Consider the following 26114-nt stretch of genomic DNA (forward strand, 5'->3'; position numbering starts at 1 on the left):
AGCAGCGTGCCCATTGCCTGACCAGCTGCAACCAATGAACAAATGAAGCCCCTGTCTGGCACCACTTGTGTTTGCAAAGACCAGCCCAAAGGAGTTTCAGCTGGCACACAAAGGCTGCTGGTCATTGACTCCTGGGTTTTGTTCAGTGGCTGTAACACAGCTCTATTTATTTGTACCCCTTCCAAGCCTGGCCTCCTCTCCACACTGCTCTAGAAGGCTGAGAGGGGACTGCTAAACTGCTCTGCATCTGATCTCTGTTGTACAGCTCATTTCCATGCATGACATTCCCAAGTGACTTTGCATGGAAGGCAGAACATAAATGTGTACAAAGCAATACAAATAAATAAATATGTATCTGCACACTCAGACTTATCACTTAGATGTTCAAACCCCCTCTCCCTGGTGGTGGAACACAAAAAGACACAGCGACATCCTGGCTCTGCCCATCCCACACAAGCCCAGGCAGGTGCAGCCCACACTCAGCATGCATGATTACACACCTGCACTTCTTCCAATCCAGCAGCTCTGCAGCCCTCTCCAATCTCCCTGCTAATGCCTTTCTTCTCCAACTCTTCATCCTTCCCTCCACTCCTGAGAAAACAGCAATACTAACCCCCAAGTGTGGTACAAACCTTTGTTGGTAACTTCCCAAGAAATTTCAAAGAGCAACAAATCCTCCACGGGCAGGTCTTCATCCTCCCACTGAGGAAGCCCGTTCAGAGATGTCATGGACAGGGATCTTGCCAGTGGCATTTTCTTCAGCCCTTGAGTGCTCACCACAGAGGCCACAGCAGTCAGCAAAGGTCCAGGTCCCGTGGCAGTGCTCTGCAGTTCTGGTTAGAGCAGTCTGCCCGTGTGCTGGGATCCCAGGAGAAAATTATTCAGATAGCTGGGAGCTAATGGGTTTAAACTGTCTGACCACCAGCATTAAATTGGCTCAGTGAAATCCTCAGGGCTTGAGAAGCAGCTGCTGGGAGAGGTAAGAATTTAAGACTGACCTGAGAAAGGTCTCGACTGTTTTGGGGCCAGAGCTCTTTCTTTTTCTGCTCTCAGAAGGAGGTAAAAAAATGGTTTTGAGCTGCTGAGTCACAGCATTCAGTATCCACCAGCACCTCAGGGACAGTTGACACTGGACGGTTGTAAATTCAGCACCGCCCTGAGCAAACTCCACCAGGGAGGACACTTGGAGTTCACCACCTGATTTGAGTCCAGCCCCTGAGTCCTCCCCTCGAGACACACCTTCCCCTTGCACCCGTGGAGCTTCCCTACCTGCTGGCCATCCACAAAGGGGTTAGAATAGACTCATTGGACACAATGTCTCTTGGGTTCCTTGCCAGGTTAAACGCTGTGTCCTCTTCTTCTTCAGTTCAGCAGTCTGTAAGCCCGAGTTTACCTCATCTCCTGCCTCCACAATTATCTCCAGCTCTGTTCCCAGGACTCTGCACCAGCTGTTGGCTGCTTTAGCAGCTCTGCAGCCCTGCCAGCTTTTAGAGAGCTACAAAGGCTCTACCCCTGTCTTGGCATGCACTCTGCGCCTCCTTGCAGTCCCGTCCCTGATTTTCCACCTGCTGTCCTTTTTTCTATGCCTCAGCTCTTTCCTGGCCTCTGGGCCCATGTCCTCCACCCAGGGAGCTTAGTGAGTACTAAGTCAGGGCACAGCATGCCCCTGTCTTCTGCAGCACAGAGCTGGGATGCTGCGAGCAGTGAACACACATCTGCAGAGATGCTGATCCCTAACTCACAGCCTGAGATCCCCAGAGCAGCTACCTGCTTGCTAGATGCTTATGTTACACATCTGGTTGAGAAGCCAGTGAGCCTGGAACAGCTGTGCAAGCTGAATCCCATTCCCATTAGAACACAACCTGCCCAAACTCCCCAGTTCAGCAGGGAGGAAATCTCCAGGTGAGATCCAGGATGTCTGTGGCACTGTGGAGAATTACACTGCACCAGAAGGCATGGAGGGAAAGGCTCTGAGCTCACCCAAGGTAAAACAAGGCCAAGACAATTGGTTCAGGAGACAGGCAGCCCATCTGCATAGGAGTCTCTTAGACATAATACATAATGCATGGCACATCTGAGCCTCCCTTAATGACTAACTATTCCCCAAAAGACTTGCTCTTCCACTTCCACTGCCTGTGCCCTCTCTGCATGCATGGCAGTCAGACCCATCCCTGAGATGGTGGATACAGCTCACTGAAAAAACCTAAGGGTGCAGAAAACTTGTTTGCAGAGTTGAGAACTTGAGCTGTCTCAGAAAAGAGCCTGGTAAGAGGCCAGGGAAAGATTCAAGGGTTTATGGGCTGAGTGTCATTTTGTGTGAATGGTTTGAGTTGCCCTATTTACCAGTTCATGAAAAAAAGGCCTGGCCAAAATCATTATTTTTGGAGCAGCTGTGGCTTATACTACCTGGAGTAGGTAGGAAACCAGATCATCCCAAAGCTAAAAAAATCATGTTATTTAAAAGAAAAACCAGTAATATATTAGGGCTCACTTCATTTCTGAACATCAAATCTGCCCAAGTCACACTTTCATACTTTTCCTGGGACATTCACGCTGAGGGTGAGGCTTAAAGCTTCCAGGTGCACAAAGGCCATCTCAGGTGAGGAGTGGAGAACAGAGATCTAAGCAGCTGACAAGTCCATCCCCGCCCCACAGGTTTTCCTCACCCTGTACAAATGATTACACAGCAAAACTTCTCATTTTAAAGGAGACAGGGGGTGCAGTGAGCCCCCAACACCCCTCACTGACCACACCGAGTGTGATCACCTTCACTGTGAGTAATACCAGGAGCTGCAGCATTCCAGAGGGAATCCTGACAGATTTGTGGTTGTGTGGGCCTCATCCCCACGGCTGGCTGGGTACCACTGTGCTCTGCAGGTCTTCAAACAGCTCTCAAGGTGCTTAAATCAAAACTGTTCACATCACTTACCTCTCCAGGGACCACAGAATCACAGAATGGTTTGGGTTGGAAGAGACCTTAAAGATCATCAATTTCCATCCCCCCTGCCATGGGCAGGGACACCTTCCACTATCCCAGCTTGCTCAGAGCCCCATTCAACCTGGCCTTGGACACTGCCAGGGATGGGGCAGCCACAGCTTCTCTGGGTAACCTGTGCCAGGGCCTTTCAGCTTAAAGCCATCACCCCTTGTCCTGTCACTCCAGGCCACTGTAAAAAGTCCCTTTCCAGATCTCTTGTAGCATCCCTTCAGTCTGTAATAAAGTCACCCCAGAGCCTCCTCCAGGCTGAACATCCCCAGTTCTCTCAGCCTTTCCTCATAGGAGAAGCATTCCATCCCTCTAAAGAAAACCTCTAGGTGATGCCAGATAACCAGTGGCACTGGTTCACTGACATACCACTGTCCCTAAGCATTCAAAAGCCTGAAAAACATGTAAATAATTTTACAACAATGAAGTTGTAACAGCAAAATTTTCAAGCTCCTTACACAGTCTGTGGTTTTCAAGTTCTTGAGTGTCATGTTTTTCCAGCTTCTGTTTGTAATAAGATGAAAGTTCTTTTACTTTTTGAATTTAACAAAAGATTATATAATTCCCTAAACCTTGGCAAATGAGTTAGAAAGAATGGTCAGATACCATGAGATAATTTCACAGGCACTGTCAATGCCATCCTTGGGTGAACCTGGGAGTAACTCACCTTTGGCAGCTTGGAGATAACGGAGGTTTTAACTGATAAAAAGTGCTCAATAGCACAGTGAACACCAGCACTCCTTTGTATCCTGAGCACATTTCATTTTATCCAATCTGCATATCTTAAAGAAGGTTGTTGTTTTTTGGGGTTTTTTCACACAATGCCATCCCAAAGTCCTGCTTTTCTATTATTAGCAAGAAAAAAAATTTGAATTTTCCAGAAAGGGCAAGCTCCAACAGATAGTCCAGAAACTTTCATCCCTACAAATGTTCTTAATTCCTAGAGGGCAACGGGCCCTATTCATTATATTTATGGCCTGCAAGGATTAACTGTGGGATATCTGGGGTGCAGCTGGAGTTATCTGGGTTTAGGGCCATAAAGGAGGTTGTGTGTGTTGCTGTGCACATACAGTAAAACAAAATAAAAGCTCTTCAGAAGAAAAGCTATATTCTGACATGAAGCAGGGCATTAATTTAGCTGTCCTCCATGTGAAGTGCAGTAAGGTGCAAGTGCTGAAAGGGATGCTCTGCTGACACTAGAACAATGTGTCATTTTTGTCACAGAGGCAGGGAAAGGTTGTGACTATGATCGTGCAGTTCACTCCTTTTTCACCAAACAGAGGCCAGCTGCTGAAGTAGGGAGATGGAAACATACCAGAAAGACTACTTTTTAAAATATAACATTGATTAAAATATTTCCCAGAAATCTGGAAACCAGTGAGACTGGTTTTGAGTCCAGCCTAGCTTCTCATATTGTTCTTATCACAAACTATACAAATGCCCTTTGGTAATGCATTATTCATTGTGTTGCAATTCTGCCAGACACCAGTTGTTACCGAACCAAATTCTTTTTCAGCCCACAGAAGTGAAATAATTTTGTTTGCAAGAATACTGGGCCATAAGAAGACTGAGTTTGCAAGGTCTTTGAACAGAAATGTACAAAGTGTGTATTGTTTTTCCCAAATTTCCTAGAGTTCTCTGGAGAGAGCAACTCAGGGACAATGCTGTGCATTCTGCCTACCTAAATCTCATTTGGGACTGTTACCTCTAGGATGTTGTCTTGTCTGCACACTTTGATCCAATTCCTATTTGGGTAGAGCAAAGTTTTCTGCAAAAAACTCAGTACATCACCCCAAGAAGTGAGTCGTGGACGTTGTCTTCACACCACAGTCCTTCCAGCAGAACCACTCCAAGACAACCTTTTTTCTTGGAATATCAATCTCAGTCTCCCTGGCTGCAAGTGAGAAGGTGCCTGTAAGGAAAGAAACACTCCACATGTGTGGAAGTTTATGAGGAAATACCTATCTAGGACCGGCTTGCTCTGAACACAACTGTCCTTTCGAGGTTTGCCTAAATTAACTGTGGGGAAAAAAAATCAGGCATGGATGTTAAAAAGGCTTGTAGATACTGAGCCAAATTTGAGAGTAGGACAGGACAGAGGTTTGTAGGGTTTGTAGCAGTCACTGATGCACACACACTGTACTTGTGATACAGAGCAGTAGGTGGCACTGACGGTATTCACATGAGTTCTCCAGTGTCGCTGTCGTTCTGTCATTGCAGGGTTTAGGGAAGATCAGGGAGGGGCCAGACGTGCTCTAGGGCCAGCCCTCCTTGCCTGCCTGGCAGCAAGTTCACCTCATTCCAGCTGTGAAGTGACGGCCGTCACTGCTGCCCTCTGCAAGGTCAACAAATGCTCCAAATCTCCCACGAGTGGAGAATTTTCCCTCCAGTTAGAGGACAGCCATGTTTAGTAATCCTGTGGAATGGCCAGGATGGAGAAGGGGCTACAAAACATTTGAGGAGACACCATGGATTTTTCTCAGTGACACCTGGTATGTTTTGTCCCAAATTAGGAATTTGGGAGTGCATGGACTCCAGGAGACACCAAACAAAAGACATTCCCCTCAGCTGGTCTGAGAGGCTTACATTCCCAGCTCTGCAGAATGTTTCAGCCTCTGCTGTTTCATCCAGAAGTGACAGAAAGAATTAGACATCCTGCAAGTACCAGCTTGCCATGGGAAAGTTTAAGGTTAGTCTTTTTGGAGTTGGCTTTGGAAAATTATGCCAGAGTAGCTTGGCCACTAAGACAGATCCTGCAACTTGGATAAGCATCAGAATGCCACCATCCTATTTAAAGTTTAAAATAAATGCTGTGATTAGCAGGGATCCTTCTGACGGACAGGACTGCTCAATGCATAAAAGCTTGCTACAATTCATGTATGCCATGATTCCCATGTGAGCAGAGGTTTGGGAATGCTCCCTTTTGACCCCAGGCACCTGGAGTGATCTCCTGACAAAGGAAGGACATACAGCTCACAGGCTCTGAGAGGGAGCAGTGTCCCTTTCTGTATCTCCAGAGAGGCACTAGGCTTCAGAGACTGAAAAAATCCCCCTAATTCTACTGGGAAATAAATGTACAGCCACATGGCACATGCAGAAAACTTATGAGAGGCACCAGGATTTTCTGTATGATGCCTGATATGGCTGTAACTTGAAAAAGTAAAATGTAAGACTAATCCAGTGTTTTGCCTCTTTTCTACTGTTCAGTGCCATGCCCTCGCCTATAATTCAGACTCATGTACAAAGACACAAACACTTCCATAGATATACACACACGTATTTGCTTTGTTTGTTTTCTGAGCTCAGCACAGTGTTTGTGTCATATTTAGCATGGGAATTGTCAGTACGTTGGGTAACTTGTGGTATTTTCTCCTAAACTAAAGGTTGCAATCACGGAGAGATCGAAGCCTCACTTGCTTAATATCATAAAATCACAGAATGGAACAGAGCTTAAAGATCACCCAGGGCCCATCCCCTGCCAGGGGCAGGGACACCTTCCACTATCCCAGGCTGCTCAGAGTCCCATCCAGCCTGGCCTTGGACACTGCCAGGGATGGGGCAGCCACAGCTTCTCTGGGCAACCTGTGCCAGGGCCTCCCCACCCTCACAGGGAACAATTTCTTCCTCATATCCAATCTAACCCTGCTCTCTGTCAGTGTGAAGCCATTCCCCCTTGTTCTGCCACTATTTGCTCCTGTAACTATACTCTCTGGAAGCTTCTGGTTTTGTCCTGTCCTGAGTCCTTTGCTTACAATAGGTCTTTCTCCTTTCTGTTACATCAAAGTCAACTCTTTTCAGATTTGCTTTTTGTTGTGATTTTTGGGGTTTGGTGTGTTTTGTTTTTTTTTTTTTTTTTTTTTTTTTTTTTTTTTTTTTTGTTGTTGTTGTTGTTGTTGTTGGATTGGGGTTTTTTCCCTGTTAAAAGACACAGGCTAGGTGTGACTTCTTAGTATCTTTATCTGGTGTGACCTTGGAAGAATTGTTGTCAGGGCTGGCAGCAAGTGGCCACTGCATGATTTTACCTCTCTGGCTGCAAAGGTTTCCATGCTTTGAAAGACTGTGCTGCAAACAGAGGTGCAGTGCTGAAAGAGGCATTTCCATTCATTCAGCTATGGAAGTATAGTGAGGATTTTATAAAAAACAGGTTATGCCATGATAACCCTTCAGATTAACATACTGAAATGTAACCCCATTCAACAAAGCACTTAAGCATAAATCCTACTCTGTGGAATAGAGGCACTTGAGCTAAGGTCAGTGTGCTCTTAACTTCTATTCTGTCTCTTTGAGAGCCCCTCTACTGACCTGAATGCCCTTGAAGCATATAAAAAAACGATATTTCTTCTTATTCTTCTGTCTTTTATCTTTAACAAACCAAATCAACCAAACAAAACCCTACAGCGTGCAGAATCAAACCAGTACAAAAGTAGTTTTAAAATTATTTATTTCCTTCTGCACAGCAATTTGCTATGGGAAAAACAAACTCAATAAAATGAACAGAAGTTCAACAAATACTCTTCTAGACTGATCTTCAGAGTATCAGAGACTCCTCTACTGTCATATGTGGGTAGGAAAATGAGTTTGATGTGGTTCTTAGACATGCCTGATTCCCAGTGATACTGGGAGAGTATTCCAGTATCTACTACTGGTGGAGACTGCTGAGTGAACAGAGACTTTGGAAATCATTGTATTTCTGTCTTATTGCCCAAAATACAGAATTAGCATCACAGAGAAAACAATATCTCAAGCAAAATGGTTTTTTTTTTGCTGCCCTTTGTATATTCATTCAGCATATCTCACAGAGCAAGAATTATCAATATTCCCTTCCAGAAATCAGTATTGGTAGGAATCCACCTTTGTGCTATTTTGACAAATTTTCTGGATTTTCTACCTCAGGTATTTAATATGTAAACACACCTAAATAACGTTGGAGAGCTGTTAAAGAGAAGACCATAAAGAAAAAGTATTTACTCAGAAATCTTACTTTGCATAGCCTCTGCCTGGTCCTTGTTGCTTATGTTTGCAGGTAAATTATTCATTTCAGACACTGAGCAAATCCAGCCCTCCTGAGCCTGACCTCTCCAACAGATCATTCTAAAGTTAATTATTTCCACAACTCCCTTGCTGGCACAGAATAACAAGTCACACAGCAATGGTATCTCAGGAGCAGTTTATAAAAATGTAGTACACCACAGGGACTGGTGTGGATTTTAGGAATGCCCTGCCTAATGTAGTCTGAAAGGCTTTGGAAGTTTTGTCTTGCATAAGGCTGGATACACACACATGCATTAGGGGAGAAGTGTTTATAGAAGAAAGAAATGCCCAAAATTAGACATTGCCCTGGAGGCCACAGGAGCACAATGTAAGGACCAGGCTCCTAAATATTTCTGGGCTACTGGTCACACTGACATCAGGGAGTTCAGCATCTACATTCCACTGAGAGTTTGTGGCTTAATTGTTCTGACCTACACCTGTAAATCAAGGGAAACAGCATTTCTCTGCAGCACAAGGCTAACACGGAGTGTGTAAACACAAGGATAACAGGAACTCTGTGAGCAGCTGAAGTCACCTACTTACCATAAAACACAGTTCTAATTCAGCTAGTATGAAAGTCACATAAGCACTAAAAGTCTTCAAAATACATTTATAAAACATTTTCATCCTCTGCAGCTGTTTTTTTAACTGTCTCACTGTTCAAACCTGCCTTCAATTCCCTGCCCCAATTTTATCCTTTGACTAATACAAAAGTACATGGCTTAACACTAAGTCAGTAAAATCCCTTGTGCCTCTGTTGTCTGTCAACATCTGCATTTGCAGGGTAGTCACACCAACTTTCTATTCTGTAGCCAGTATTTGTGCACCTGCAAAGGCAAGGGGGTCCAGAGCCTTATGGCAATTAAAATACCATTACTGATCTTACCCTGTGTGAGTGAGCAGAGCAAGCTGTCCTCAGTGTTCTGAAGCATTTCTTCTTGCTGGCTGCACTATTCTGTTCAACAGCACCACAATGTTCTCTGTTGGACCAACAAGTGACCAAGGTACCTCTTGACACATCAGAATGTGGCTAAAAACCTCTATTGCCTTTCTTGGGATAAAACAAGATAAAGGTTCATGTATCAATGGCCTAGACAAACAAAGCATACAGAAGATAAACATGAGCCTATTATATTTGGATAAAAACACACAGATGCTCTACAGCAATACTGTTATTTAGGAATTTATATGGTTGATATAAGACTATACTGTGGATAGACTCTAAGTAACAGGAGGTGACAGGCTGGTATTGTATAATCACACAGGGAAGCTCTTCTACAGTCATGCAACTGCAATGAAGATACAAGATTGTGTGGTAAGACTCCTAACAAAAAATACTCACAATATAATCAATGTACTTGCATAGGGCTTACAAACATCAGTGGATGCAAGTAATAGCTGAAGAGCCTATTTCTGAAATCTTAAAATCCACTAACCTAGGATACTCATTCCTATTTAACCATTTGGAACTAATCCCCCATAATACCCAGGAGACCTATTCACTGCTGCTTAATTTTTTTAGCGTTTTCTTTCATGATGTCATATCTCCAAAAAGTAGAAGTTGAGAAAAGGAAAGTATAAAGGGAAAGAAAGGTAGTAGTACAATGAGGTTGCTGATGTGCTGAGAAAAGTTCTCATCGTGCAAACCAATGGTTTTTTCATTCCTTCAGTTCCCTCCTTCACCTGTATCCACATAGTCTTTTAACAAAATAGATTTTGTCATTAGCTCTCTGGTTGCTTAATGTCTAGGCACTAAATATCTTGTATTAAGTCTATGATCACTAACAAAAAAAACTCCCCTGTGGATCTGGAGGGGATTGAAGTTATCTGACAGACAGCAGGTGACAGAATCCTCCCAGCTCAAGAACCAGGACCATGTACACTCAAAATGTACCTGTGGGTCTCAGTTTGCCAACCACAGAACAGGATCTGACCCTACATTTTAATGGGTGAGGATGCAATCAGTGAGAAGTCATTTACTGTGACCTTCAAAAATCAATCATCACCACCAGAAGGGGAAAGGGCCCACTCCCTGTTCTCTGAGACAGCTGCTGCCTCTTCATGCACATCACTCAATCCTGCAAGACAAGGTCCCACAACACAACTTTGAATTACTTCATTAACTGAGAACAGTGTAAGAACAAAGCCAGGAAGGAACTGTGCAAGGTTCCTGTACTTAATGTGCTCAGGTGAATTTTCCTAATGGGTGTGTCCTGAAAAGAGCAGCAGCTTGTGCCATTTACCGTGTAACAGCCGAGGAGGAGCAGTTCTTAGCAGGAACTTTAATCCATCCAGGTGTAGAAAGCCTTCCAGTAGGATCTCCACACCAAGCTAGGAAAGCAGAGAATATAATTTTCTCCCTCCTACTGGCAAAGAAGTCTGGAATTTAGCCTGTAACTAAGAATAAAACATCTCCCAAGGTCTCCCTGGGATACCCTTTGTAAATAATGCTGCCAGCAGCATCCCATGCATATTTCAGTAACTACATGAGCCTTACTGAATCACAGAAGTTATCCTGCAATATAACAACATTTCTATGATCTTCCCTTTAAAAAGGAACTACAAAAATTAAGCTACCTGCCTGTAAAAGTGTTTTAGTCCAATATCCAAAGCATTTTAATGCAGATAGAAAAGAGCTTTAAATTGCTCCAGCAAAGTCTCAGACCATCTGTTATGAAACAAAACTTACAGGCCCCACAAGACAGATGGATTTGATGCTCTGTCCCCTGGACATTTAGGTTGAGCAGTGCATTTTATGGTATTTACTCCATAACAGTAAGTGATTAAGAAATAAACGGTTCCCCCTCCAAGTATATAAAGATTTTAACAATTATGCTGAAATTTAGAGATTTAAGACCCAACTTGGATTGTTTAATAAACAAGACTGTAACTACAACATTTCAGTCTAAGTCCAGAAAAAGTCTTGAATTTTGGATAATAGAAAATAATTTTGTTTTTACAAACATTATAAAAAACTAGACACCATTAACAAGCAAAGAATTTAATCCAGAAGAGAGAAGGATCTATGGGACTCCTTCTAGGCCAGTAGCATACAGAATCTTATTGCTGGCATATTTCTGGCTGGTTGCACAGAGTCAAATGCCCATTCCATTTCCTCTATCCATCAGCAAAAAATAGGAAGTTCTCTATCAGAAACAGTTCTGGGAATGAACTACACTTAGCACTTGGACTGAGAAAATCCTTGCAGCAAGGTGGTGTTAGTGAAATCACACCAGTTCATTATCACTACTTTGTTTCTAGCCTTTTAAAAGGACACATCAAGTCTATACTCCCATGCAGTCTGTGGCAAACACGAAAGGAGAATGCCAGTGTAAGGTAAGTAATTGTCATACTGAAAATGAGTCACTAGGACAACCAAAGATGCCTGGAAATTGCTTTATTTGTTCGTACGGTTTGTGCGTTACAGCAAGCGTCAGTTTAGCTACCATGGACGAAAGTCTGGAAGAGCATTTAATGTTAACCATTGAGATGTGTAGTGAGTAGAGCCCACATCTGCACACAACATGCTGTTTTCCTATTGCTGGAACCTAACATTCATGAGTTACAGATCCTTAATATCCTTCTGGATGCTCCACAGTGTGTCTGCGCTCTTCTTCAGCTGGGTCACCTCATCGTCCTTCAGCTTTTGGTTGATGACACTCGTCAGGCCAGAGGCACTTAGGACAGCAGGAAGGCTCAAGAAGACATCATTCTCAATGCCATACATGCCCTGCCACAAACAAAAGAGATCAGACACAGGCCCCTCACCACAGATCTGTGGTTGGTTTGTATTGCAGGGAACCTCCTGAGAGCAGAGCTCAAAATCCATCATTTTACAACCTGGAGAAAAATTTCAGCCATGATGTATTTGAGAAAATAAATGGTATAGAGCTGTTTTGGAACAAATGCCTGGCAACACCAAACAGCTGGTGGCAGAAACCCCACCTTCAAACCTCTCACTTTTAGTTCTATACAGCAAGGAGCTGAAAAGATTCAGGACAGGTCAAAAGAGGGAGCAGTTCCCCCTGCTCAGAGCCCTTGCTGCAGCAGGGGTTGTGGAGCCAGTACAGACCAGATGCAGCCAGTTACACCAGCTATAAAAGGACACAGCTCTCCTCCCTAGCACCTTTGCCAGGCAGTGGTTCCTCGAATCACAGGTGGGCTTCCAACAAGTCTTCCACTTTTACACTGAAACTTCCTTTCAAGGAATCTGCATGCCACACATGGCAAAGCTTCACACAAGGGTAGTACTGCATAGAGAACTTTATTTTCAGCTCCATACTTGTCAGAGGAACAGACTAAAGTCGTCAGCCTAGAAAAACCAGCAGTAGTGAGCTCCTTTTTGAAATTCAAAGGAGTATTTTACAAAGCTTCCTTAGCATATTGCTAATTCAGACTATTTAGCTTGTCCACAACAACAAAATGAGCCAGAGTGTCCAATTAGCCCCCACTACTTACCTTTACCAGAGTGGAGACTGAATGAACCCGGCACAGGTTCTTCAGTATGGTCTCACAGAGGTCAGCCACACTAAAGCCAATAGCCCAGTTTGTGTATCCCTTTAGTTTGATCACCTCATAGGCACTAAGGAAACATTGAAATACAATGTTAAGATTTCTTCATTAATTAATTAATTAATTTCTTCTTAATTGCATTAAGATGTCTTCACGCAAGACACCGCAAATTACAAGTCTTAAAACCAGTGAATCCCACCCATTTAAAAATTTTCAAACTCCTGCAAAACACTGTAAGTTTTGGACTTAGGATGTCCAAATTACGTGTTTCAACATTAGAGGATAAAGCATAAAGTCTACATTATCCCATATGCATAATAAAGAATCCTGCTGTTCTTGCAGGATTAGCTGAAAACAAAATTAGCTCCCATCTAGGAAGAGATCCTAGTGTTAAGTAGAAAACCACACCTATACCTGACAAGCTCTCTGTTTCAGTCAGGGGCACAATGGAAAAGGCAAACATTTAGTCAAAGCACCACTATACCCTGAGGTTTTTAGCCAACATCTGCACACACTTTATCCCATTGTGTGCACACTCATTTCACAAAAGACTTAGCAACATGTAGTCAGCTGTACACAAACTCTCCTGCATCCATGGATGGAATTTTCCCCAAATCCAACACTCTGCTCACAGAAACATCCTACCTTTTCCTGCTCTTGTGCCCTCTGAACAAAGTTACCCACTGAAGCAGCTCCATGTGGGAAAACAAGCACACACAGCTCTAGGTGCTCCAGCATTTGAGTGGGTTTGTTATGCAATAGCTTGTCTCACTGCAGGATAACATCTTACCAGCTGAAATCCTGCATTTCTGTGTTTAAACCAGCAGTCCCACTCACTCAAGCAATGCTCTACCTAAGAGGGCATGAAAGCTGCACCAGAGCAGAGGCAGAGTGCAGACAAGCTGTTGTCAGCATGGCATCCACCCACATTATCCCTCAGGTCATCATACCTTGCAACCACTTGCTTGTGGACCTCCTTCCAGTTCTCAGGATCTTTGTCAGTTCCCATGGCAGGGTTCAGCTCCTGGAGGGAAACCCCTGCCACGTTAACTCCGCTCCAAACAGCCACTGCAACAGAGGCAGGACATCAGTGTCAGCAGCACTTGGCAATTCCCCCTCCACTCTTCCTAGCTAAAATAATTGGAAACCAAGTAGGAGCAGCCAGAACCACAACAATGGCTGAGGCAGGTTTTAAGTTTTTATTTAGCTACAGTTAAATCTGAGAACTCTGGGAGTCAAATATGAGACCATTTTAGTACTGGCATTTTAACAGGTCAGTTTTAACATGTGACAGCAGAACTTTCAGACCGTGGAAGTTTCTGAAGTCAGAAACATCAAATTCTAGTAAAAAGGCACATCTTAGCTACCCAGCCTTTTAAAACAGATTTTACTCAAAACTGCAGCAAGGATGTAGTTGCAGTTTCACTAATCAGTATTAGGGCTAGCCTTCAAGAAGTCTATTCTTATTTACATGAATAAGAGAGTAGCAATATGCAAACTTAGAATATCAAGATAGGGATTTGCACCTCTCCCTGCATCCTAGAAGCTTAGAGGCAGGAACAGTCTCTATTCTTGGGAATTAAGTAGGAATTCTGAGTTACTTTGAAGCAAAAGCAGCTGTGACAATGACACAGGATAAACTGCATGTGCTCAGCCAAACTCTGCTTTCATTGGTGTAGGGCTGGCCACAACAACTGCTGCTGTTGATCAGACACTGTACTTTGATCAAATGCAATGGGACATTGAAGAGGTGGCTCCCTTAGAAATACACAGCGTGAAAATATGAAGCAGTACCAATCTACATAAACGTTCTGCTGCATCATTTCAGACTTGAAATACAGGAACTGAATTAAGACAGATAAACTTCTTTGATTTCATGTTTTAAAACTATCTTTGCTTTCAACAGCAAGGAGAGAAGTCATAAAATAAGGTAAGGGATAATTTTGTAAGCCTGAATCTGGACTGCTAGAGCAACAAGCTCTGCTATTGCCCTAGCAAGTGCAGATACTGCTTTCAGAGGAAAACTGTGCTACAGGCTATGGAATGGTAATCCTGAGGATAAAGAGAAGGAGCAAGCTGTAGCCTTCAGGACACAACTTCACTCAAAAAATTTGCCTTTTCAGTTCAGGCTTCAATCATACAGCCACACTCACATTTGTTAAATATGTGTAAGTAGATTCCCTAGACTTCTCTCAACTCTAATATTCATAAAAATACAGCAAAGTACCAGTTACTTGAGCTCAGCTGCAGCTCTTCCTTCAGAATCCTGTAACACACCTCAGGCCTCAACATCTGATATGATATGATATTGCTCATTCCCAGGGAGGTAAGAATGACTCCTTACCACTGGAATCACCATGCTCTCCCAAGATCCAGCCATGGCAGCTGCTTGGATGGATCCCAAGTCTCTCAGACATCAGATAACGGAATCTGGCCGTGTCCAGATTGCAGCCACTTCCAATCACACGGTTTTTTGGCAGCCCACTCAGCTTCCATGTGACATAGGTTAATATATCCACTGAAAGGAAAAGCATGCATGGCAAATGAAACTCCACTCACATCAAGAATGCTCCAACAATTACCTTACTGAGTGTAGCAGGGCAATCAGGAGGACTCAAAACACAGTTGGGCTCACCGGTCAATGAATTTTGGATCTGACTATTTGGGGGATTAAAACAGAGGCACTACTTGAAATTTTGATCAGTAGCTTGATGGGTCCTAAGAAAATTCAGAGAAGGTCTTTAGATTCCTACCAGCTAAAGTTGGACACACTTATTTTTTGTCACAGTTAAAGCCCTAGGGCATGCAGAACTGGGACTGATCTCACATGGCTAAAACATTCCAGCAATTTCCTGAAGAAATGTGCCCTTCCAGTTCACCATGACAATAGGTAAAACAATTCAGAATCAAAAGTCTGAGATCTACATACTCTTTGTAGTTGGTAATTCCTTCAGTTTAATTTCCTGATTTGTGCACTAAGCAGTTTCTGCATTTATCACCTCTGCAGCATGAAAAGCCAGACGAGCATGTGCTTTAGCTGCATGTGTTTCTAAAAATACCGTTTTAGGAAAAAAAAAAAAAACCAAAGCTAGGTAGGGCAGACAGAAGTATGTGAGCAGAAAACGTCTAATCCACAGCTCAAAGCAACAATCATAACCAGGCTGCAGGAATTAATTATGACTCCAACTCTGAGGAGCCAGGCAGTTCTCAGGAGGGAACACATTTGTGTACACAGATCTGAAATGCATCATCTGCTCTGCTCAGACACCAAAGCACTGCTCAAACCTCACAAGCGGCATGTTCCCTACAGCTTCAGCTGGGCATCAAGGTTACACCCCCAAAGTCCCTTCTCATGGGCTCACAGTGACCTTCAATATATAAAACTTGTGGACAAAACTCCACACACTAAGAAAACAAAGGATTATAAAAATAATTCTGAAAAAGCAACATGTAATTCTCCTCCTGCAGCTGCTCTGCTGGAGAGAAGTCTACAGGTTGAATTCAGCCTGATCTTTGTCTCAGTTTGATTTTTAGATAAATGTTTAAAACTGCTGCAAGTTACTGTATTTGCTCAGAACACTGGCTAATTGTACACCAGCTAATTACTCAACTCCAAGCAGAGCAGCAAGCTTCACATGCACTGGTTCCACTCTGCCAGGTTATCTTTAAAAGCAGTGTAACTTAATCACCACAGCTCTTCGGTACTGGCTTCACTCAGATGTTGAATAAGCAAAGACAACCCTACAGGAACACCCTACAAAGCACATCAGAACATTTACAGCCACCTTTGGACATCCAAACATCCAAGCTGTCTCAGTGAAATGAGATACTTGCAAGTGAACACACAAATATGCATAATTAACTCTTGTTCTGTTTTAACTGAACTGTGAAGTATAGCCAGCCCTTGTTTCACCATAGGCTTCAGCATGTAAATTCTTTTTCCTGAAAATATAGCCACAACTATAGGGCAAGTTCTTCATGTTGAAAAACAGCCCTATCCTATCCAGACACAAAAACTATCTATTAGAGATAAGAAATTTGAACTTCCTACTGCTTAAGCCAAAGGATGGAAAGAACTTAAGTATTTATCACAAAGCACTCTTTTAAAATATGGACACCTTGACAAGTTCTGAATAAAGAGAGCATCAGAAAGTACAGAGTGTTTTGTCTGTATTCTCAGATGTCCACAAAAAGCTATTGAGTTTCAACAATTTGTATTTGAAGAGATTTTCTGAGAACTAGCTAGTGTTTCACCTTGTCAAAGCAAATTTCTAAGTATTTAGCAAAAGACTGCCTTACCTGGGTTGGAAACCACCAGGATGGTGCAGTTGGGGCTGTACTTGACAACCTGAGGAATGATGAATTTGAAGACATTCACATTCCTCTGCACCAGGTTGAGCCGACTCTCCCCCTCCTGCTGACGGACTCCTGCAGTCACCACCACGATCTTGGAGTTGGCAGTGACAGCATAGTCTAAGCAGAGCACAGGGGAACAGATACAGAGAGTGTTTAAAATAATTCCACTAATTCCAGTAGCACTGTGTTAATACAGGAGTTACAGGGAGCTTCTGCACTGTGCATTGCATTCAAACCCAAACCCACAAGACATCAGTTTGAAAGCCAGCACCATCTCGTAACACTGACCTGATATATCAATATGTGGGTGTTGAGAGTACATTTAACCTTTCTAACCCTTATTACCACTATGAAAATAATACTATTTCTTCTACACACAGTTTCACTAAAATCAGTTTTGTAAATAAGCCCCAAATTGTAAAGAAATGTTAAGAGAGTCTGACTTAAGAGCCACTCCCACCATGGTGTTCATCTGAACTCTCACCCCAACTGACACACTTCACCTTTTCAATACCAAATCCTAAGAGTTCTTTAGGATTGCACAACTAATTCTCCTCTATTAAGCAAAGTCACAGAATATCAGTCTTAAAGAAACGGAGGTGAACCTTTGTCTGCCACGATCTTGTGAGTGTGAAGGAACAAGCTCCCGTGCTGCAGGTCCATCATTTCTCCTTTTAGTTTGTCCTCCATAACATCAACCAGAGCAAGCTCATCACAAAGACCCTGAAAACAACAACATTTGGAGTCAACAAAGCAGTTCAAATGCATTTTAAAGTCAACCCAGAGCTCAGCTATATAGCATTTTAAAGTAACACGTTTCACCCATCTGAAAGCATCTCTTCTCCCGATAAACCAGTGGGACAACACTATCTTGGTGTTCTGATGTATCTCACAAAGTCAGAGGCTACTACAGCACAGGTTCATGAAACTCACTGACTTTCCAAAAAAAGTATCATTTGTAGGGAGTTTGAGTGCACAGCCAACCCTCTGCTAGGAAAGCTCTTCTTAATTTAGCTATTACCCTTGGAAAAAAGTTCCATCTTTCAGAGTTGTAAGGAGCCCTCTAAATCTATCCAGCAAATTAAGCCTGTTTTAAATATTTAAATATCTAAAGGAAGACACCACATAATCATCAAGTAAGTATTCTCTTTCAACATACCATCAGTCAATTCATTTCACAAAAATATACAATGGGAACAGACCTCCTCAATACTAAAATTGAGAGAAAACAGATTCTTTAGCTATTTTTCTGTACAGGAGCTACTGTGTTTTCTGTACAGGAGCTACTGTGTTGCAGAACAGATTTAGCCATGTATTCGTTTTCCAGAATAGGTTGGGAGATAACATCATACAGCCTCAGAACAGGAAAACACTGAAATATGGGGGTGGAGGAGAAAGGCTTTCTGCTCTAATGCAAACATTTACTGCCTTTTGACAGAAATGTTTACTACCCTGGTAAATTCCATTGTCCTTAAAGGCTCATCATGCAAAAAACTATGCTGAAATTAAGACTACTACTTCTCTTTATTTTCCTAGATACCTACACCCCATTTGAAAGCAGGTAAGCCATTTTTAGCAACTAAAATACTTTAAACATGAAAGAAGACACAGTTTTTCCTGTGGAAAATGTATTTAACAGCAGGCATATTCAAGGTTTTTATTTCATACTTTAAAATAATGTTAGTTAATTGCTTTTCTGCATTGATTCCTTTAGCAGCTCATTTTATTAACTGATGAAGGAAAAGCATAGGAATCTGTATTTGTACTTTTTCTGTTTTCAAAATAGCCTGCAGGTTAAAATTATTCTCAGTTGTTTAAACACCATGAGAAAGAATCCTTAAGTGAAGTCATTGGTGTTAAACTAAGAAATTAGTGCAACCAGAATCTGAAATAATGTGTGCACATGTACAATTATGGATAGATTTATACACACAGGCAGACCACACGGGACTTGCAGTCTAGAACTTGCAACCAGTATTCCCCATACTGCACAGGATCCAGGAGCCAATTCTCACTAAAACAGAAAAGCACCTGGAATACCTCTCCAGTGACTCATTTCATGAATTTGCATCACCTGCCTGGAGGAGATTTAATCTCTTTATTACCACACACAGGAGTGAAGCTTCACACAAACTCAGCTTAAAATATTTTCGTTGGGAGCAGCTGATTTATGACTGTGGCGATGTTTCCATTTCTAAATCAGTATGGCAACATCAGTGATTTGCCTCTAACTGAGCAGGAGCTAAAAATAACCAACGTGGAAGTTTTAGAGTCATGCAAATTTATGTATTTAATACCACACCAGTAAACTGACATCAGTATTACAGCCAAGCATCTTGCACAAGTCAAACCCACAGCATATTGGTCAGCAGTGGCTGAACATGAGCCAACCCAGCTGGCCAAAAAGGCCAAAGGTGTTCTTTTGGCTGCATCAGGAATGCTGTTGATGCCTTTTCCTGGTCTTAAAATCAAGAGTCATACACTGTTAGAAGGGGAAAAGGGATTTTATCTTGGTATTTATTTTAAGGATCCTTAGGTGCACACGTCCAGGTCATATGCATCGAAACGCACTCCCCTGAATATGCCCCAAAAGACCCAGTATAACATTATAGGTTTTACTAATTAGCAGATCTATCAAAGATTCCCCAGTGAGAGGCTCAAGTGAGCCCCCCTCCCCAAGGAACCTTCCCCTGGATGGTTCTACCTTAGTTTACAGAATGTGCTCTGGAGAGGACCTTGGGGTCTGGGGCACACTGATCCCTTCCTACAAAGCTTCTAAAATGTTTAGTCTCTCAGCTTGACAAACAAGTCCAAGAATGTAGGCAAAAAGCACTAGGAATACAGAGGTTGTAAAAAGGTATAACAGGGGTATAAAGGAAAAGGCAAAAAATCTTCTTGGCATCAGTGTGGCCAGCAGGACCAGAGCACTGATCATCACCCTGGGCTTGGCACTGGTGAGGCCTCACCTCAAATTCTGTTCCCTCACTACAAAGATATTGAGGGGCTGGAGCCCTCTCTGTTGTGTCCGGAGAAGGAGATGAAGAAGGGGCTGGAGCATCACAAGTGGCTGATGGAGCTGGAAGGGCTCAGCCTGGAGAAAAGGAGGCTCAGGGGGAAACTTCTGGCTCTCCACAGGAGGGTGTAGCCAGGTGGGATTGGGCTCTGCTCCCAGGAAACAAGGGACAGGACACAGGCTGTGCCAGAGGAAGTTTAGATTGGATAGGACAAAAACAATCTTCACTGGAAGGGTGGTCAGGCATTGAAACAGACTGCCCAGGGAAGTTGCTGGGTCACAATCCTTGGAAGTGTTTGTAAGACTTTTAGATGTGGCACTTGGGAACATGGTGGACTTGGCAGTGCTGGGTTAATGGTTGGTCTCAATGATCATAAGAGATTTTTTGCAGCCTAAAAGAGTCTATGATTCTTAATTCAGTTACAAGAACCAGATGGCTGCATTAGGGAAATGTTTTATACTGCAGCTTACAGCTGTGAGAGGAAAAGAACAAAAGCCTGGCTGAAACAAATTCCATGTCATCATTCATGCTTGAAGAATTTAAAACCAGTTTTTACTCTGTGTTTGGTGCATACTATTCACTAACAGTGAAACTTTGTGCTTAGATATCTGACAACAGAGTTTGATCCTGCTTAGAGCAGTGCATTAAACACAGATGAATGCTGAACTGTAGATTCAATTTGTGGTAACATCACCTGGCTCCCTCACAGGTTACAGCACTTCAAAAACAATTGATTTCAGACCACGTGCTTAAAAATTATAAATATAAAAAACCACAATGAACTATCACTGTTTTTCCAATAAATTTCTTCTTTATATATGTTGTTTTAAAAACTAGTTGCCACTTTCACATCAGTTTCACACTTAGTTTCACTGTGGCCTGTTCCTGGTGTCAGGTTTTCCTTGCTGCCAAGGCTCACGAGTATGAGCAATTGAAAGCCCTTACTTTCTTTTTTATAATTAAGCATGCATTAAAACATGCATCTTCAGGGTAATACATTGAAGGATCATCTACAAACAAAATACAGCTGGTTTAGTAGTACAAACACGATTTTTCATTTGACTGTGAGCTACCTGATTTAAGATCTGCCCCCTGCAAGGGAGCAGAGCATATCTGTTGATGCCTTCTTTTAAAAAAAAAAGTCTGCAATTTCCATCTGTCTTTCCAAATTTAACTAATTCACAATATTCTCTAAAAACAAAGTGCAAACTACAAGATATCTTCATTGATTAAAAGCCTTTACTTTGCCCAAAGACGGCACCATGAGATTTGACAAAAATATCCCACAGAGCAGTAACAGGAAAAGTCATAATAGCCTCTAAGTCCAGCCCTCTGTTTTTAGTTTTTTAAAAACCAGCTAACACCTCTCTAGAAAAAATAAAGTCATACAAACAAGCAATAAGGGCTTAAGAGAAATCAAGAAGATACTGAAGGGGATACTAGTATTTTCAGCTACTAGGGCACACATTCTTTAAAAGAAAAAAATGCAAACGCTCCTGATTCCTATCCTATATTTCATCTAGATTTTTGCTCTGTCCCCATTCTTTGCCCAGCAGAGCTCCTCAGCAAGCAAACTCCAGCTTTGTGGCAGAAGAATAAGAAAATTAAGATGAGAATGAAAGGTTTGGCAGGGGCTTCAGAACCATTCCTCCCTACATTTCCCTAGCAGCCTGGAAAATAACTCTGCCTAATGAGACATTTACTGCTAAGCACAGGCAGAAAGGTGAGAGAACGAGGAGATGGAGACGCTGAATGTGGAGGTCAGGCTTGTAGGTCACTGCTTGCTTACCCGAGCTGCTAATGGTTCACTCCTGTACCAACCTCTCAAATTTCCCACCCTTTGCTAAGACGAACAGGCAGCACAGAGCATGACAGCAGCAGGGGCTTGGAGAGCACGAAGTCCTTGAGCCGTACCTTTCCAAGGATGCTGATAGCAGAGGCCATCCCAACCTGGCCAACCCCCACAACCGTGATCTTGTTGTTGGGGACCTTGGCTCCCTCCGCGATGGGGCTGATCAGCTTGTCCTTGAGAGTAGCCATGGTGTTCTGCGAGGAGAGATGGAAAGACGTGGATCAGAGCGGGCCAGGGGGAGCTGAAAGGCGTGTTGTGAATGGAGGGGTCACCTGCCACGGCCGGGTTTACATAAGGCATCTCCGGGCACGCTGCCCTTGCTCGCAGGGCTCCTTCCCAGCCACGAGTCACCACACACCACGCCCACACACCCTCCGAGGCCACGAGGCTTTGGGTCCCTGCCCTCCCTGTGCCCAGCCAGGGCCTGCACGGGGGCGATGTCGGCAGCACACTTCGATACCGGCGTTCCCAGAGCCGCCCGCCGCAGGGTGAAATTCCACCAGCGCTGCCGGGCTCTGGGCATTCACCTCTCGGTACACCGGGGCTCCGGGACACGACTCCACGAGCCAACCGAGGCACAGGGAGCGGGCTGGGATTTCCCCGTCTCCTTTCCACGAGCCGCGGGGCGGCACCGGGGGGCCTGAGCACGGCCGGCGACCAGCCCGGAGCCACCGGCCGGCTCCGGCCACCCCAAACCCTCGGGAGCCACAGCCCGGCTCCGGCCGCCCCAAACCCCAGCGTTCGGGGTCCACAGCCCGGCTCCGGCCGCCCCGAACCTCAGCCCAAACCTCCGGGAACCCCAGCTCGACTCTGGCCATTCCAAACCCGAACCCTCGGGAGCCAGGCCCAGCTCCGGCCCCCCACGCAGGGATGCTCGGCCCGCGGGAAGGGGAAATCCCCGGCGGGACCAAGCCGCCCGAGGGAGAAGGGACAGGCCGGCTGGGCGGCCGCTCAGCACCCCCCCGTCCCGTACGGGTGTCCCCGTACGCACCGGGCAGCAGGAGCGGCGAGGAGAGCGCGGTGTGCGGGGCTCGGGCAATGAGCACTCCGCAGCGGAAGGGGCGGGCCGGGCGGCGGGGTCGGGGGGAGGCGGCGGCCGCGTTCAATCGCCGCCAAGGACGGAGTCTCAAGGGTGTCGCCGCTCCGCCCCTGCTCTGCAGTGGCGCAGGGCCCGCGCTGCCGGCCCGGTACCGGCGCTGTGTCCGCGCGGGGCGCCCGGCCGGGAGCAGTTGCGCTGCCGGGGCCGGCGGTGGCCGGGCGACACTGGGCACTGGTGGCTTCGGCAGCATCACCACCGCTCACTTCCACAGGAGACAGCGGGGCTCTTGGTGTCTAAGCGCCGCAGAGCCACAGGCTCGGCCAGAATCGCAGTAAGCGAGGTTAAAATACGGCAAAAATAAAGCATTTTACCTGATCTTCCAGGGAGAGGTTGCTCAAGTTGGGGCTATCTCCTTAGTCAGAGGTATCTGATTTTTGCGCTCTCTGATTTCTGCCCTGGGGCTGACTCCGGTTGGATTTTTGGTGGTTGGACGAATCCCGCCTGGAACCACAGAGGGATGCCTTGGCAGGAACAAGGGATGTAACATGAGACAGGGCAACAAGGAACGTAACCTGAGCAGAGCCACTACCAGCGCGCCTCCTCCCTCTCCCTTCGCTTCGGCCAGACCCACATCACGCTCTCTATTTCGCGATGTCCCAGTAGGGCATCCCTTAAAAATGGTAATAAGCGTGAATGTAGTTTCATGCCGTGTTGGAGTTATAAGCACATCTGGCACTGTAAGTAGCAAAAAGAGTCAGGCGATATTTTCCTTTTCCTCAGACCCACGGAACACACAAACTGAAAATCTGGGTGTACAAGCGGCCACTGCTGCTTAGCACAGAAGGAAGTGATTTCTTGGAATTCCTCCAGGACCAAGGCAAGCAAAATACGGAATAATAGCAAACAGTGTCTTCATCTAGTGCTGTAACATTACATCTTTCTAGCAGGAAAGGAAGAAAGTAGAAGCAAAACACTGAATGGTATACAATTAGTTCCACTGGGGGGAAAATCCAGAAAGCTTTAGGTTCCTCATCACACATGATTAAGTCTCTCTCACAAGAGGGAAAACAACAGTAGGTTCCAGAGTCCTCCCAAGTAAGTCACTGGGTTAAATGTGACTAGGCAGAGAGCCTAGCTCTGCTTGCCTATGACTACCTTTTTTTCTTTTTTTTTTTTTTTTTTAAATTCTGTTGTTGTGGCTAGTTTAAAGTTTTATTGATTTTTTTTTTTCTTTTTTACCAGGTATTTTGCCCTGTTTAGTAATAACTGGATTAATTCCCCGTGGCTCATCAAGTAGCCAAACAAAGGATGGTGTGAGCATGAGAGAAGTGGTGAACATGGTGGTGAGCAAAGGATGAAACCTGCTTTTCTGGGCAGCAGATCAGTACAGACCCATGCTGGCTTTAAATCATTGTCTGCAGCCTACTTTGCTTCTTTACATTGTTTGATGTTGCTAAGAGTCCCCTGGAGGGAAAGAAATTAGTTAAGCCATCCACATGACACTTGAGGTAGCAGCTTACTGTAAGAAAATCAATTCAAGACTTTGAAATTACAGTTGCAATGAGAGCTGGAGGTAAATAATTACACAATGAAATGTAAGGGTAAGAAAATCTGTAATCACAGCGGGAAATGCACATGCACAGCTGAAATTTAAGGAAATAGGGAGGAAGGGAGATGAAAAGGTTCTGGAAAGATTAGGGAAGGACCAGAGCAAGGTTTTTAAATTCCTGGACCATAACCAAAGGTCCTTGTCCTGCCAGTGCCTGTTGTGAGGAACGTTCACCACTGCATTGTGTCTTCTTTGGACAGGATCCTTCTCTCTTCTTATGAGCTTTCAGCAATCAATTATCACAGTAGCGTTTGGAATTAGAGACGGAAATGCCACGTTCATATTTGCAAGGTAATAAAGCTTTAAAAGGCAGGCTGGACCATTTACCACAGTTTACCACAGCTCTTCTGGGCCCTCATTTAGATCAGGCTTCATTTTGCATGCAGGGCTAAAAGAACAGGGTATTTAGTCCCCTCCCTGAAGTCCTTTCAATCTAAATAGACAAGGCAGGAGCAAGAGGTGGGTGGAAGAAAGAAGCTTATTCCCTCTTCCTGCTCTTAATTATTTACATACTTGTTCCAGACAATGGAGGATTGAGGCACAGAGAGGTGAAAAGATCTCCCCAAGGTCACACGGGAAGTCTCCTGGTGACAGGTCACAATTTCAAAGTTCAGCTCCAGTTTGGCAACTCTGGCATTTTTTATGCAGTGTGGTTTTCCAGAAAAACAAACCCTAATATTAAGGGACACAGTGTAAATAAATTTGCCTGCTAACCTTTATACAATTATGACGTATCTTTTGTGTATACATTTTAATCACTTTCAGCTTTTGGGTTGTATACAAAGTGTGTCATTAGATAAGTCTGAGACACTTCACTACTTGCATCTGTCCCATCAACTTCACAAAACACATAAAAGTAGATAGACTTTCCCTGCTGTTTTGTTTTCCAAAACTACCTTTAAACCTGATTAAAAAGAAAGATCTCAGTTGAAAAACTATTCGTGGGACTGTTTCACACAGCAAGATGCTGATGGTCTGATGGCCATGGTCTGATGATGGCTGTAGCCCTAACTCATGAAGAATTTAACCTAGGAAGGGAAGGAACCCATTACACCACAGGATGGGATGCAGGGCTGGTGGCAGGAGAACATAATGTAAAGATTCTCTCTCACTGTGTTAGACCTGGTAGATCAGGTCCTTGCCCTGCAAGATGGACTTGTTCTAAGCATTATTTCACATGGATGCAATGGAGGGAAAAGAATTAGATGTTCAGCTTTGCAAAATACAGAGAACTGAATTAATCTGCTGGAAGTCATTAAGTGCTGTCACATGCAATGCTGGCAGATGCTGAATTAAAATTCTGGTCTGCCTATGTCAACTCTGTGCTTCTTCACCTGGATTTGCCATTTGGAAAGAAAATACATCACACAATAAAGAGTGGAGTGGCAGCTTTGCAAGCTTCTTTTTCCCTGGTTTTGTTTGAAGGAACAGTTCCTTATTTTTGGCAGCAAGCCAACTTTCTGTTTAATTTTTGTTTAAAGATTAGACAGTGTTAAACAGATAACACATTCATAATAGTTAAGTGCTTTATAAAGCAGTTAATAAAAAAAGCCCAAACAAACACAAGCTTGGGGGCTATAGTGCAAAAGGAGTGAAATGTGATTATCTCATTTAATGATATGTTTGATGCCAGTGGAAACAAATGGTGATAAGTTTTGCAATTAGGTAAGTAATTGCACCCAGTTTGTAAGAACTAAACTGCATTGATTTAATGA

General features: G+C 43.9%; 2 protein-coding genes and 1 long non-coding RNA gene across 5 annotated transcripts in view; 1 reads left to right on the plus strand and 2 right to left on the minus strand.

Moving 5' to 3' along the window:
• Positions 1-1160, minus strand: part of GYS2 (glycogen synthase 2) — a 43690-nt gene extending 42530 nt beyond the window's left edge. Inside the window, exon 1 of the mRNA XM_069003327.1 lies at positions 633-1160. Within this exon, the coding sequence (XP_068859428.1) occupies positions 633-753 (121 nt within the window). The 5' untranslated portion in view covers positions 754-1160. The remainder of the gene's footprint in view (positions 1-632) is intronic.
• A 10239-nt stretch (positions 1161-11399) lies between these two features.
• LDHB (lactate dehydrogenase B) lies at positions 11400-23256 on the minus strand. Of its 2 annotated transcripts, none has more exons than XM_069003329.1 (8): positions 23162-23256; positions 21814-21945; positions 17491-17608; positions 16829-17002; positions 14874-15047; positions 13480-13597; positions 12476-12599; positions 11400-11747 (listed from the first exon to the last, which is right to left on the minus strand). In XM_069003329.1, the coding sequence occupies exons 2-8, from the start codon at positions 21937-21939 to the stop codon at positions 11580-11582; spliced, it is 1002 nt and encodes a 333-aa protein (XP_068859430.1). In that variant the 5' UTR covers positions 21940-21945; positions 23162-23256; the 3' UTR covers positions 11400-11579. The 2 variants fall into 2 exon arrangements, with proteins under 2 accessions (XP_068859430.1, XP_068859429.1); XM_069003328.1 differs by lacking the exon at positions 23162-23256 and adding an exon at positions 22743-22844.
• A 126-nt stretch (positions 23257-23382) lies between these two features.
• Positions 23383-25893, plus strand: LOC138104269 (uncharacterized). Of its 2 annotated transcripts, XR_011148001.1 has the most exons (4): positions 23383-23470; positions 23571-23667; positions 24033-24690; positions 24922-25893. It is a non-coding gene; the product is annotated as an uncharacterized lncRNA (long non-coding RNA). The 2 variants fall into 2 exon arrangements; XR_011148000.1 differs by having other exon boundaries at positions 24033-25893.
• The last annotated feature ends 221 nt before the right edge of the window (positions 25894-26114 follow it).

Source organism: Aphelocoma coerulescens, chromosome 1A, assembly GCF_041296385.1.
Source record: "Aphelocoma coerulescens isolate FSJ_1873_10779 chromosome 1A, UR_Acoe_1.0, whole genome shotgun sequence".
Taxonomy (NCBI): domain Eukaryota; kingdom Metazoa; phylum Chordata; class Aves; order Passeriformes; family Corvidae; genus Aphelocoma; species Aphelocoma coerulescens.